Source organism: Triplophysa dalaica, chromosome 3 (assembly GCF_015846415.1).
Source record: "Triplophysa dalaica isolate WHDGS20190420 chromosome 3, ASM1584641v1, whole genome shotgun sequence".
Lineage (NCBI taxonomy): Eukaryota > Metazoa > Chordata > Actinopteri > Cypriniformes > Nemacheilidae > Triplophysa > Triplophysa dalaica.
The window spans coordinates 19,580,532-19,594,945 of NC_079544.1; the positions used below are offsets into that span (position 1 = coordinate 19,580,532).

Consider the following 14,414-nt stretch of genomic DNA (forward strand, 5'->3'; position numbering starts at 1 on the left):
TCTCTGTGCGGGTCTCTCTCTCTCTCTCTCTCTCTCTCTCTCTCTCTCTCTCTCTCTCGTTGATTGCGTTTTTTGTCCTTACGCGTTTTTCAATGTCACGGCACGATGCATCAGAAACGGCACGTCGTATTTAAAACAAGGACGTGAAAGAATATATTTTGAACCTCGCACCGCATGTCAATATCGAATAGATCTACACGAGCTGTTCAATCAGAGCGCGCGATCAGAGGACAATGTACACCTGGTGACTGAACAGCCCATGTGAGAGGAGAACGGGGCTAGTTGTCACACAGGGAAATGGTTACAGTGCTATAGTCTATTGTAGGTCCACTTGCAATGATGATTGATTTCCAGTTATCAATTTAGTTTTAAACACTTGTCCTACACCTGTAAATGAAGCATTTGTAAGTAAATCGGATATTCAAAATTTACATTTGAAAAAGATAATGTAGCCTAATAATGTAAAAGTAATATTAAAGGTGAAAATTGGAAGACAAGGATGTTTCATAAATGTCAGAAGTCATAGATGTCCCTTTTATACAAACACCTAAATCTCACAGTTAAATTGACCGGTTTTGTTTAGTCAGATAATTTATTTAGGGAGACTAATTCAGTTTGACTGCATTGTTACACCCACAAAGAAAATTCAAAACGAAAATAAGTTTTGAGGGCTTTTAATTTAGGCCTACTTTACACTCTAGAAATAGCCTACTTGGTTCGACATTTGAAACAAGACTTTTTACTCATAATGTTGTAGGCTACTTGAGACCGGTCTCAAGACCATTTTTGATGGCCTTGGTCTTGACTCAGCTCGACTAAATTTGGTCTTGTTCTGAGTCTCAGATGGTCTCAGGATTTTATTTCAAGACCACAACTGTGGGAATTACACTAAATTAAACTGGCTGGTGCGTTGTCTTTATGTGTTAAAATCCTTCATGTGATTGGATGTCACACTTTTCACAACTTGTTCCTTATTTGATTCTTCTGTTTCTTTTGTTACTCTTACCGCTGTTAAGAGAAGAATGGGGGATTGTCTTAAAGAAATCAACAAAATGAATACACACATTGGCCCACAATATCTGAGATGTGATTGCAAAAAGGTACTTGTATGAGATCTTTTTATTTTATTTTATAACATCTGATGTGATATTGATTTTGTATAATTATTAAATAAAACTTGAGTTAATAAGTGACTTAAGTTTTACACGAAATTAAACACAAGTTTTTGTTCTATTTTGGCTAGTCACAACTGTAAAACTTTCCTGTAATTTCGCAGCAGGTTATTTACCGTAGATCTAATGCACAATTTAGTTTTAAGCATAAATTTACCTGGTTTATATATATTTTTTTCATAAAACAAGACTAAATATCTTGAGTCGGTTTTCTTGTTATGTGAATGTATCGTAATTTAAGTGCTTAAATATTTTTACAGAAAACAAGAGAAACATGCTTAGGAAGAATGTCATTTTTTTGCTGTGTTTCTGTGCTAATGCCAGTCTCTTCTTGCTCATTTTGAATCTCAAAATCTAAGTAATTGAAAACAGTACTAATTGGAAAGTATATGAAGTAATAATGAAATCTACAGTAAGCTACTGGCAAACCTGCTGCAAAAACTACAGCAAAGTTTTACAGTGTTAGAACAAATCTGCACTTTTGTGCATTTCCGAGCAACACAGCTATTTTGCTATTGATTAGATAAAAAAGCAATGACGCTTATTAAGTCACTGAATATTTTCTTTTGTTGAAGGTCACAGACTTAAATTTATCTTTGGTATTTACCTTTTTTCAATGTTTAGTTGTTGGAATTTTTACCTGCACAATTTTTTTATTTTTAAGTAGGTGGGTGATAAAAATGGAACATTAAACATCCTACACACACCTTTCTGCACAATATATCAACCTTACTTCTAATAGAAGAAGTAAAAAGTTACTTCTTTTATTATTTTATAATGACGTTTTAGTGTTTTGTAGATCTTTTGAATTAATTTTGGGAGTGCTGGTCTTTGTCTCGGTTTTGGTGGTATCGACTACAACACTAGCCATAACTAAGCTTTTATATCACCTGTAGCCATATTGCGATACTAATACAACAATATAATGCAAATAACAATACAAATAACCACTGAAATGAGGTTAACCCAAATCTATATTTATTTTGAAGTTAACAAGTAATCTCTTTTTTGTAACAAAAAGCAAATACTGTTTAAACAGACCATCAAACAAACGGAACCCACAAAGATGATGATCTCATAGTCCAGTCCCGTTTAGATGACATCACCGGCCATAATACAAACCAACATGACAGAATAGCTTCACATGATATGAATATTTATTCAAAAGGAAGACTTATCATTCAAAATAAAAAAAATGATTTTAACATAACACCATTAACAGATTGTAATACGTTTAGTGTTTCCTTCATCCGTTTGCTGGGCTGCAAAATCCTCCACACACAAACACAGACAAGCACACATGCTCACAAAATGTGTGTGCTAGTGTTTGTGTTCCCTGTGTGTGCGGTTAACAGTAGACTGTTCAAGGCAACACTAATTATATGAAAAAATGGAGATAAAAAAACAGGTAATGTAAACTAACAGTTCGAGACATCAAGTCATAAACATAAAAAAAGATAAAAATAACAATTACAAACAACAGTATGCACAACTACAGCAGAATAAAAGTAAACCACATTATTTAAAAATTAACCACTGAGCTGATTTATCACTAACTGGAAATTCTACTGCTTGTACAGGATAGAAAGAGAGAGAGAGAACGAGAGAGAGAGAATGGATGGGAAACGAATTACATTACCGCCACCTTGCGGCAGACAATTGCAACTGCGTATCTCAGACTTTCTTTGTCTGCGGGCATTAATAAGGTACATACAGTATGTGGAGGGAGTCTGAAGGCAGAAGACAGTTTTTGGTTGTAAGTGGTCAGTTGCCAATTTATTGAAGGTATTTCTCTGTGGTGACCAGGACTTAGATTTGAGATTTTTTAAAAATACTTTTATTCAGAATTATAATAACTAATTTCCCTCAACTCAGTTTCCTAGCTACCAACGTGCTGTGTTTCTAAATAATTTATTTTTGGCCTGTTGCCAAAATAAATGTTATGAAGGAAAAGGGGGGACAAGGTTTGAAAATGTCACAAGCCAGACTCAAACGTGCATCGCATGCATGAGCACCACAGGCCAACATAAACTGCCGCGGTTCAACTGCAACCCTATCCTTAAAGTCAATTGTTATACAGAAGTAATAAGCTGGCCATGTCCTGTCATCTAGTCTCCCACCAGATCAGCACTGATAAGGGGTTAGAACAGCTGGATTCTTACCGAAGCAAAATTCCTCCATAATGATTACACACAACTCACCAGATTGTCCTCGGTAAAAATCTAAAACAAACAATTAACCATTTTTTATTGGATACAACTGCCTCGGTTCATTGCATGACTCAACCTCTACCCCCGGTTCCTTAAAACCCCATGGCCTCGAGCTGATGTTAGTAGTCTAGAAAAACTCGATAGATCTATCACGCCGTTGTGCGGGAGCAGCAGTAAATAGACAGAAAGCGTGGGAATAGGGAGGTTCATTTGGACAGAAAGAGAGGGGAGAGAGAGAAAAAGAGAGCAGTAGTCTGGTTCTGTATTACCCTGCTTATTCTTATTATGACCTGCCACTAAAGAACAGAGAAGATTCATTCCTGAATGTGGCGTGAGTCAGCTGACAGTTGAAACCGATACAATGGAACATCAGTGCACAACTAATATAATGCATTTTGATCGAAAAGGACCTATTAATAAAAAATAATAACGATAATCATCTTCCCAGGTTGATGAGATGAAACTAGACTGTTGCACCAACAGTTAACACCAGAACTTAAACTCGAAGAGAACAAAATTCATACAAATATTATCATAACACCATGTTTTTTTTTCTATAGTCCAAGATGTTTTTTAACTCTGCATTTCCACGCATGTAAGAAAACCAGGCAGGCTCAGAGAGTATACACTGCAATATCAGACAGTGAAGTTAGAGAGAGAGAGAGAGAGAGAGAGAGAGAGAGTATATTTACAGCACACTGAGTAAAAATGATGCTATATAATCATATACTGTATATGCATTTATAAATGTTTACTGGGGGCCCACACGATGGTTTAAGGGGCTGCTGTTTTTGCCTGGTTCTGTGTGTTAGTTTGGTATGCGTGTGAATTAGTGTAACTTGACATTGGGGTGACATATGAGTGAATCCATATTTGTGTCTGTTAGAGATATTGCAGGGTCGTAGCATCGCTCACTTACATTTTTTTAATCGCTTCTTCAGTGTGTGTGTGCATGCATGCCGACCGTGAGTCTGTGTGTTTGTTTCAACGGGTTTAGATGCAGACCACATGTCCCGAAGTTCATGCATGAACGTCACTGCGCGTGTGCCACAGTGTGTTTGATCCAGACTGTTTGAAAGGAATCATGGGAAACGAGAGAAAAGTGTTCACTGTCATATTGCCTTTACGTACCTCTTTTTTATTATGCGTGTTTGATTAGGGTAGTGCAGGCATTGTGTGTGTCATTTGTGCATGAACCCATGTGTGTGTGTGTGTATGTACGTGAAAATGAGCCCACGCGCCAGTGCATTACTGTCACTTTCCTGTCCTGTGTGTCGAAACTTATTTGAGGTTCTTCAGTTCCAACAGGTCAACACTGTTTTTGTTAGATTTTTTTCTCACGTATCTCCTCTCTTATCTGCCATTTCCCTGTTTTCCCCCGTCAGACTGAGTGAACTGAAGCGTTTGAAGGTAGAGGGTGCGGAAGGATGGATCACTAGATAAAGTACTCTTTCTTGTCGTCCACTCCAGAGTGTCCACCCTCAGCGTTAATGATGGCTGTGTCTGCATCAGGGGCATCATCAGAGCCTTTCGCTTCGTGAGTCAGATATGTACCTGGGAAAGAGGAGAGAGAGAGATTTAAATGGATGGGCTCTAAAAATGAAAATGGTCAACGTTCTAGTTTGCCATCTATTCTTGCAAAATCACTAAGGAATGTCTATTGCTCCTCCAGTAAACACATCATAAAGTAAAGGTTTTTAGGGCTCTTGAAAACCGCCCTTGAGTATTTAAAATGCTATTATGATGCTTGAGTACATAAAGTGCCTTGCAAAAGTATTCATCCCCATTCATGTTGCTGCCTTATCTTTAACTACTATTAAAAAAATTACATTTATCTACACTCCATGCACAATAATGTCAAAACAAAAAACTGATTTGTGACTTATGCAATGTACTCATTTTATTTTTTATTTTTAATACATTTGCACAAGTATTCATACCCTTAACTCAGTAGTTGGTTAAAGTACATTTACATACTCAAATCTTTACACATATACATTTGGCCATTTTCTGCCATTCTTCTCCTCAGATCATCTCAAACGCTGCCAGGTTTGATGGAAACCATCAGTAGACAAACATTTTCAGGTTTCTACAGAGATGTTCAGTTGGGTTCAAGCCAATGAACTAGATGGGCCATTCAAGGACACAGAAAGAGTTATTCATAAGGCACACTTGCATTGTTTTAGCTGTGTGCTTAAGATCATTGTCATGTTGGCAAATTAACCTTCTGTCCTGTCCGAGGTTACGAATGTTCTGGGCTAGGTAATCATGATCATTATCTCTGTATTTTGTGCCTTTGAGCTTTTCTTCTACTCTGACAAATGCAGAAAAGCAAAAAAGCTGTTTCCACCACACTTTACTGTTGAGACGGTATTGTACAGGTGCCTGGTTTTCTCCACACATGATGCAACTGAGATTCATCAGACAAGAGATTCTTGTTTCTGACAGTTTGAAAGATTCATGTAAAGGTACGCTTTTGATTATTTCAAGTTTTCACTGAGCAAAGGCTTGAGTCTGGCCACAAAGCTCAGATTGGTAAGTTGCAGTGATGTTTTTCCTTCTGTAAGTTTCTCACATCTCCATATATGATCATGGAGCTCAACTAGAGTGATCATCAGCTTCATGGTCACCGCTCTAACCAAGACCCTTCTCCGTCGATGGCTCAGTTTGGACAGGAGGTCAGCTCCAGGAAAAGATTTGGTGGTTCCAAGGCTCTTTCGTTAAGGATTAATGGAGGCTACATGCTTCTGTGAACCTTCAATACAGTAGATTTTTTTCAGAAGTCTTCTCCAGATCTGTGTCTTGATACACTCCTATCTCAGAGCTCTACTGGCAGTTCTTTTGACCACATGTCTTTGTATTTACTTTGATATGCATGTTCAGCTGTTGCACCTTTTATTGAGAGGTATGCGCCGCTCCAGAACATACTTATTCCATTGAATTTTCCTCAGGTTAACTCCACTCACATTAGGAAAACTAATGCTTCTGAGCTAGATTTCAAGTGTCCAAGAAAAGTGTATGAATACTCATGCAATGTACTTATTTCCGTTTTTAACTTTTAATAAATTTGTAAAGTTGTCTCAAATCCTTTTTTTGTTTTGTCATTATTAGTGTAGATTAATGTTTTTATTTTTTTATGTAGTAAAAGATAAGGCAGCAACAGAAAATGTGAAAAAAATGAAGGGGGATGAATGCTTTTGCAAGGCACTGTAATAGGATATATGAACTTTTACAAAATACCTTAAAGTTTTCCCTCGCAGAGAGCTGCAAACCCAGAAACATAATGTATTGTATGGGACCTTCTAACCTTGTACCCTTACTTATTCTTGTGTTGAGGAATTATAGCTCTTATTTTATACCTGTCTATGCAGGTCATTTAAAAAGATGAAAATTTTAAAGTCTGTCATCATTGACTCACACTCGAGCTTGTCATTTCAAACCTGTAAGACTTTCTTTCTTCTGCAGAACACAAGATTTTTTGAAAAACTGAACAGCTCCTCTGAATATTCACTTCTATTGTGTGGACACAAAACCAATGCAAGTGAATGGGTGCAAGTTAACAACACACTTATAAAGATCTTCTTTTCTTTTCTGCGCAAGAAAGAAAGTCTTTCAGGTTTGAAATTTCTTGAGATATCATTCCTTAGTTTAAATCCCTACAAAATTTGTTTCTAACCTTATAGGTATACCCTTTAAGTCAGCCAGGGCATTTTTCAACCTCTCTCTCTCTCGAGTTGCTGTAAGTGGCAGATGATACACGAAGGTAAGAGACTTTGTATTCTTGGTTGAACTGTCCCTTTAACAACTGGCCTAATTACTTATGATAAGAAGTGATACCATAAGGTACTTTTAAGAGCAGCATTAACCAAAACAATAACTAGTCATGTTCATCTTAAAAGAACAGTAATAACAGTATTTTTCAGTTCTTCATTGTGTACCATAAAAATGAGGGTAGAAAATTGTCAAAACACTGCAAGACATATTGACTTCATAAAAGTGTTAAAATGTGTATCTTAATATCCAGCCTCCTTTCTTTTACAATCAAAATGCAAAACTATTGTCCTACTGTTAGATAAAATTGACATCCACATGATTTGTCTGGCATATTGGAATCAATCTACAGAACATTTTGTAATGTGTAATGCAATATCAAGAACACAGTCTGGTACAATATGTGTACTTAGTTTGTTCCCTTTTGCTCTGTTTATAGAAGGAGCAGCTGTTTTCTCATTTTTATTATTGACATTTTTCCCCAGCTTGTTTTACTTTCCCATTTTCTTTTGTTTTTCTTGTTAGCAATGTTGCAGTAAATCCTGGATCATTTACAAGTATAATGTCCCTGTCAACAATGAGAACAAGTCAAGACAGTGTCTAGAATGTGTTTATGCTTAAATGGAAGAATATATGTACAGTATATATATATATATATATATATATATATATATATATATATATATACATATATACACATTCCTTCATTTAAGATGCTGCCAGACCTGCCGACCGGAGTTTGAACAGCCCCATAAATCCACAAGGTGTTTGTTTGTGTGATCTTTTTGTGTCCGAATATCGTTGTGTTATCTGCCTTTTTGTCATATTGGGATGGTGTGTGGAGTGGGTTGTTTGCTAGCCTGACTACGTCAGACTTCGTACTTCCGCTCAATTTTAGTTCCATTCTGTACTCAGTCTGATATAATAAACCATCTCCCAGATTATCTCCGGTTCTGCACCAGCCGTCCAACCAACGAACAGAGGACAGAGGATGGGCTGAGAGCCGTGACGTAGATGCTTAGCGCCAAATTTAAGATTGTAGTTTAGGTTAGAGAAATCTAATACGACAGCGGACATGGAGACACGGGATGCTATTCGCCCTGTTGTGGAGAATATTCCCGGCATTTGCCAACTGAAGCCCAAACAAGAAGATTGTTTGGTTCACGTTTTGAAAGGAGGTGATTTCCTCTGCTTTTTATGGTCCTTGGAGTTTTAGAGGTTGTATCTCGGTCTCTTTTATCTGTCGAGCTTGAACTGGCACCCTTTTGACAGGTCAGTGTCTCCTTTCTTTTCCAGTCCTTGAATATTGCCATGTCATGCTGTAATCTTGCAATTAAATTGCAGCATTTCCGACAGACACGAAATGAACGAAGAGCTGTGTTTAACAGAACTAATCCTTACTTTAACAGTTGGCTGCAAATATTTTCCTATTTGTCTCTACTGTCAAATCACCAGGCTAGTCTCCATTACAAATTATGTGTTAAAACTTGTGTCTGATTACAGTTATTGGTGTGGGTATGTCGATTATATACAGTATATTTCTAGAATTGTGTGTGCGAGCGTGTGTGTGTCAGATACCTTTGTGTCTGATTAAGTATCTTCCGAGGACGATGAGAAGACAAAGCATGATGAAGACAATGACAGCCACCACTCCACCAATCACTGCGTGGTCCACACCTGAGGGGGTGGACAGCGCTGTGGGGTCTGAGATATGGACAGAAAGACAGATTACAGTCAAAGATGCGCAAGGAGGAAACACATTTTTTTTCAATTACAAAGAAAGCAGATATTTTAACGGACCATGCAGAGACACAGAAAAATTAAACGATGAAATACTCGGGTCTCTTGCATGGAGACTCGACACACACATATTTCTTAAAGGTTGCTCTTTCATTTCTCTGGAGATATGGTGAAGCCATTGAATCTGTATATTGAATCTGTAAATATAAACATTGTTTCAGATGTTCCTCCTAAGATTTCCCTTGGAGAAAATAAAATGAGACAATTGTTGTGGATGTAGAGTAAGAGTATAGAGCTATAAAACGAATGATGATAGCACAGCTCAGACAATTTGGTCTTGGAGGAGTTTTTTTCGACAATGGCAAAGGCTTTCAAATGTTTTCAAAGAAAGCTTGAGATAAACACTGTGTTCTTTCCGTACTATGTGAAGGCTTTAAAAGCTGTCTAATATAGATAGTTTATGCGCTTGTTCCTCTTGCTTTCGGTGGAAATGTATAATATGATTTTGAATGTTAGTCATGTTCTCAAAATACTTCAATTTAAAGCCTATTCACACCAAAAGCATCACAACAAAGCATCATAAATTGCCGTGAAAATTCAGCGTGGTCATCATTATGAAAACTTCCAAACCTGTGAGAAAGGTTTGCTTTCTTGAAAGAAAGTGATTCAGACTGTGGGTTTAATTCAAGAAAAAAGCCATGTAATGTAATGTAATTATTTGCATTGCGGGTTCACATAAAACACTGCGAGCATCTGCAAATCAATTTTTCCCCTTATCCCTAATGTAGAACACTTATTATCTCAAGAAACGACTTCAAGCGATCACTCCCCTTTAACAGAGCCCTTGACATTTGCAAGCAAACAAACTGAACTGAAATACCTCACAAGAGATCCTATCCGCTGATAGCTATTTCTGGTCGAATGTTATTCAGAAATGAAGTACAGGTCTCATTTCCTATTATCTCACATTAGGCATGAGCGAATTGTTTATATAACGTACAGAGAACATTCCTAATGGGCCAGGCAATTACCGCACGGCGTCGTTTTCAATCTACCGCGAAGCCCCAATAGCTGCTGACCTCTGTTTGAAATAACCACATGAATAATCGAAAGCGTGATTTCAGCGAAGAGTCCATCATAAGCTTCAGTGACTTTGCCCGGACTCAGGGAGCGTGAACGACATCCATCACTCCCACCCACAGCACGATCTCTGTCTCCTCCTCAAACAAAACTCCATCAAAACCAGACAAGTTAACAGTCGCCTTGACGCTCACAGGCTTCACGAGAAGAAAAAAATTGCGGGCGAGAGCCGAGAGGATGAAAGAGGACAAACGGAATAAGTGCTGAGTGACACAAGAAGCCCTTAGAAAGAAAAGGAAAAGAGATAGAGAGACAAACAGGGCAGAGTCACGAAAAGAGTACAGAGGAAAAGGTGCATGATGTTTTCTTAAAATGTGACTTAACATAGGTTTTGAGAACAGTTTTTACAAAGATACTACTCATCCTCATGTCGTCCAAAACCTGTATAAGACTCTTTCTTCTGTGAAACACAAAAGAAGATATTTGGAGAAATGTTGATGGAAGTTCATTTAGTTATTTTGTGTTCTGCAGAAGAAAATTCATACAGGTTTAGAATCACATGAGGTAATGATGAAGTCATTCCTTTAAAGGGAACTATCCCTTTAGGAAGAAAATGATGAACGGTTAACAAAGAACGTGCTGCTTTTATTCGTTTTTTATCAATAGACCAATCGAACCATACTTCTGAAAAATACTTCTGTTCTGTAAAGCGCTTTTATACTATCCCTCAGTGCCTTACCAAAGTGTAGCAAATTTTAAAGCTACGTGGCCTTTTTTAGCCGAGCAGATGAGCTGACCTCGGGAGGACCCTTGCTGATGTTAAGGACTCATGTCAGTGGTCAATGAGTACTGCGTTTTAGAACGACCTACTGACATCAATGTATTGATACATTGTTATACAATTTTTGTTTCTTTAATGCTGCAAGGCTGACAGCAGCCGTGTCATGTTTCAGAAGGCTGCATCCTCCGGAGGTCTCATTTGAAGCCTGCTACGACAACGAGGCTGTCTCGTTTCATAAAAGCGGGTAGGACACTCCGTATGCACCCTTCTATTGCAACCTACTTTCACAAGAACTCAGAGGACACATGAGGTTAGACATGAGGTGTATCCTTAATTGCTAGAGATAGCCCACAATTCTTTGCTGTTGCCATTAAATCAAATATGTGGGGTTTAAATGTTAACAGTTTACAATTTGTGTCACGTTTTTGAATATTCGCCGGCATAAGTGTTTAGTGATTTTTAAAACGTTTTAAAACAGTAAGGCATAAAATGGTACATTTGTTTAACTCTTTTGGCATTGTTTAGGGTAGAAAGTAACCAACTTTTTATCTCTGAAAATCACGTAGAAATCATTTAAATTCATTTGACAAGTATGTGAGTGCAACGTGTTGTCATAGCAAGTGGTACTTCCTGTTTCCTTTTCTGCCAGTATGTCCTACGAAGGATGTCTCGTGAGAATCCTCTGTATACCGCATCCTTTAGAGGATGATACCTCTAGTGGACACAAGGACGCTGTTTTGCCTTACGAAACGAGACACAGCTTATGTGTACTTTGGGTAAATTATGTCACCTTTATTTAAATCCAGATGAAGCTGTTTTTCTTCCTTACTTTAGTTATGAGTGTTTTCTGTCTATCTGTGGATTGATTCAGTTTAGCTGTTTTCAATGCCACATATGAGTAGACCCCCCTTGAAGCAAAAAATATTTTGGACCTCCCGATCATCAATAATATTTCACATTCTCTAGTTTTTCTAAGCGAGATTGTTTTCAACGGGCTGAAAACATAGTTTTCGGCATCAACCTGATTCAATTGTAAGCTTTTAATGAACCAGTAATTTTGAGCTGATTTTAATGTCTTCCATGTAATATAAAGTGTGTTGCCTTCATTAACAACGTTCCTGCGCCATTAACTATGTTCATAATGACGGACCAATTCAGAAGAGAGCTGTAGCTAAAAAGAAAAACGCCCACATTCGTCATAAACTCAAGACCCCTGAGACAAAGAGAAAGACAGATGGAAGAGAGATAGCGGAGAACGAGCGAGAGACATACATTCAGAGATCCAAAAAGAAACCAAGAGAAAATTGTACAGCTTAAATTTTTTACATTTTTAACAGTTCTCAGTTGTCTTACGGGATTTACAATAAGCAATATGGTTTTCTCAGACGTTTTTACTAAATTCTTAAAAGCATGCTGTAGGTTTTGAAATACAGATCATTTGGTCTTGATTGATTGAAGGAATATATTTGAGTTCATACTGAGACATGTTATCATGAAAAATGTGAGGAAAGTTTAAGAAATTCATTAAAACTCATTACTGGGGTTTTTTCTCAGCAGAAAAATGAGACTGAATGTCTCCATTTGCACTCTCAATGTTATCTTGAGGAAACAATTATATTATTGAAATGTCATTAGTGATTTTCTATTCCCGTGACAGTACAAAAAAAAGTAGAGAGAGACTGAAGGAAAGAGGAATGAGTGAGAAATGACAATACCTGTAGTGATTGTTACACTGTCTTCTCAAGAGGATGAAGGGATGGATGAATGGATGGATGAGGGCCACATGAATGAGATGTGAAGCAAGCGTGCGAAAAGAGAAGGAACAAAGACAAACGATGAAAAAAGCGATCTAGGTGCGCTTGTGTTTGTGTGTGTTCGCTGAACGCTTTAAAAAAATAAGTATCTTTGACGAGTATTAAGGAGGATTTTTGCAGGGAAATAATGAAATAATCGAAGCGAATGTTTGCTGGAGGGGAGGTGCGGTGTCAGATTGTGTTTCAGGATAATCAGAGGATTTGCCGCGCGATGCGTCTAGTTAAATCCGGCATTACAGTCAAAGCCGACAGCAGATGCTGCTCAACATGCTTCAAATATACAGCACAGGAGATCTTAATATACATCTCTATCTCTCTTGCGATCCGCAAACACATCCCGGCCCATTATGAACTGATACAGATGGACTGATCCAGTAACACGCTATCAACTGTGGACATGAACATGACTTTGATTTGTTGAGCGAATGCTGTGTGGAGAATCATAGAAGGTTGAATAGTTTTATGTAAAAACTTTGTTTTCAGTTTGCTATTTAAAACATCTATTGTTTTATTATATACAACTGTTATCAACAGAAAGCTAAGCGAATGGGTAGAAAAAACAAAAAGCATTTCCTTTATTTATATGTGCTTTTTTTACACATTAGAACATGTCAAATGTCAATCGTTTTGTGAGATTGATCTCACCACGAGCACAAATTTGAAACATAAATTTCACTGCTGTCTGCAGGGTGTTAAAAGCGTGTGTGCGTGATGAATTACCTGTAAAGGTGTGAACTCCATTCAGCTGAGGAACAGATGATGGAGTTGCAGGGGTGGAGAAGTGGGGAGATGGAGGCATGCGAGTGGGAACGGAAGAAGGCAAAAGATCGGGAAAGAGCGCATTGGAAAGAGACGTGGTGGGACTTTCAGAAGGCGCATTGGAAAGAGAAGCGACGGGAGTTTCAGGAGAAGGAGGCAGCGTGGGCGAGGTGGGAGGAGACGGACGGAAAGTGAAGGAGACGGATGGAGTAGGAACAGTGGCGGAAGAGGTGGGAGGAGGAAGAGTTTGACTTTCAGTGGAGGTAAAAATGAAGGGATGAGGTGAAGATGTTAAAGCGAGAGAGGAAGAAAGAAGAAGTGGAGGAGAGGTGAAACCGAAGAGGTCTGAATCTTTAAAGAGTGACAATAGATGTGCGGGATGGAGCGATGAATGAAAGGGAAAGTAAAAAATAAGAAATAAAGAGATGTCATGTGAAACGGAAAACAGAAAGAAACGAAAGTAAATTCAGAAAGAAGAGTAGTGAAAGTAAATGTAAAACAATAACTGAGAAACAGTTAATGATGAAGAATGCAAAAAACAAACACCCCACACTTTCGTTTGGCTTTTGTTATGTACCTTGAACAGTGAGCGGGAACGCTCCGTCCCCCCTGCCGATCCCGTTGTCAGCATAGCACATATAAATGCCATCATCAGACTTGTTGAGGGACTCAAATCGCAGGAACGCACCATCTACCTTCACCTGCTGGGAGGAAAGTCCATCTTTCTTATCCCACGTGTAAGCCGTGGGCCTGTCGGAAAGAGAGAGAGAGAGACTGCATATACAGTGTTTTGAAATTTGACATCAAAAGAAAAGCAGAAAGAGGCGTTTAATTGAGCAGATTGAAGGAATTTGCAATTTGCCTACTATCAAAGGAACGGAGCATATCAACCCCCGTGTACTGGGCACCCTCGAGAACATCATATCTATCATATGACACAAAGTCTTTTAAACTAAAGTAAAGCACATGACGACACATTCAATGACACTCCTAACCTGCAGGTCATACTGTAAAGCAAACAGAACATGTAAAGTCCTGGTTCATAAAATGGAATCAGCATTAGAGATAAAACATATATCACCAAGAG

General features: G+C 38.1%; 1 protein-coding gene across 1 annotated transcript in view; it reads right to left on the minus strand.

Moving 5' to 3' along the window:
• Window positions 1–2,128: 2,128 nt before the first annotated feature.
• Window positions 2,129–14,414, minus strand: part of cadm3 (cell adhesion molecule 3) — a 45,187-nt gene continuing 32,901 nt past the window's right edge. Inside the window, exons 8-10 of the mRNA XM_056744709.1 lie at window positions 13,905–14,077; window positions 8,732–8,857; window positions 2,129–4,936 (exon numbers count right to left, since the gene is read on the minus strand). Coding sequence (XP_056600687.1) covers window positions 4,818–4,936; window positions 8,732–8,857; window positions 13,905–14,077 — 418 coding nt within the window. The 3' untranslated portion in view covers window positions 2,129–4,817. The remainder of the gene's footprint in view (window positions 4,937–8,731; window positions 8,858–13,904; window positions 14,078–14,414) is intronic.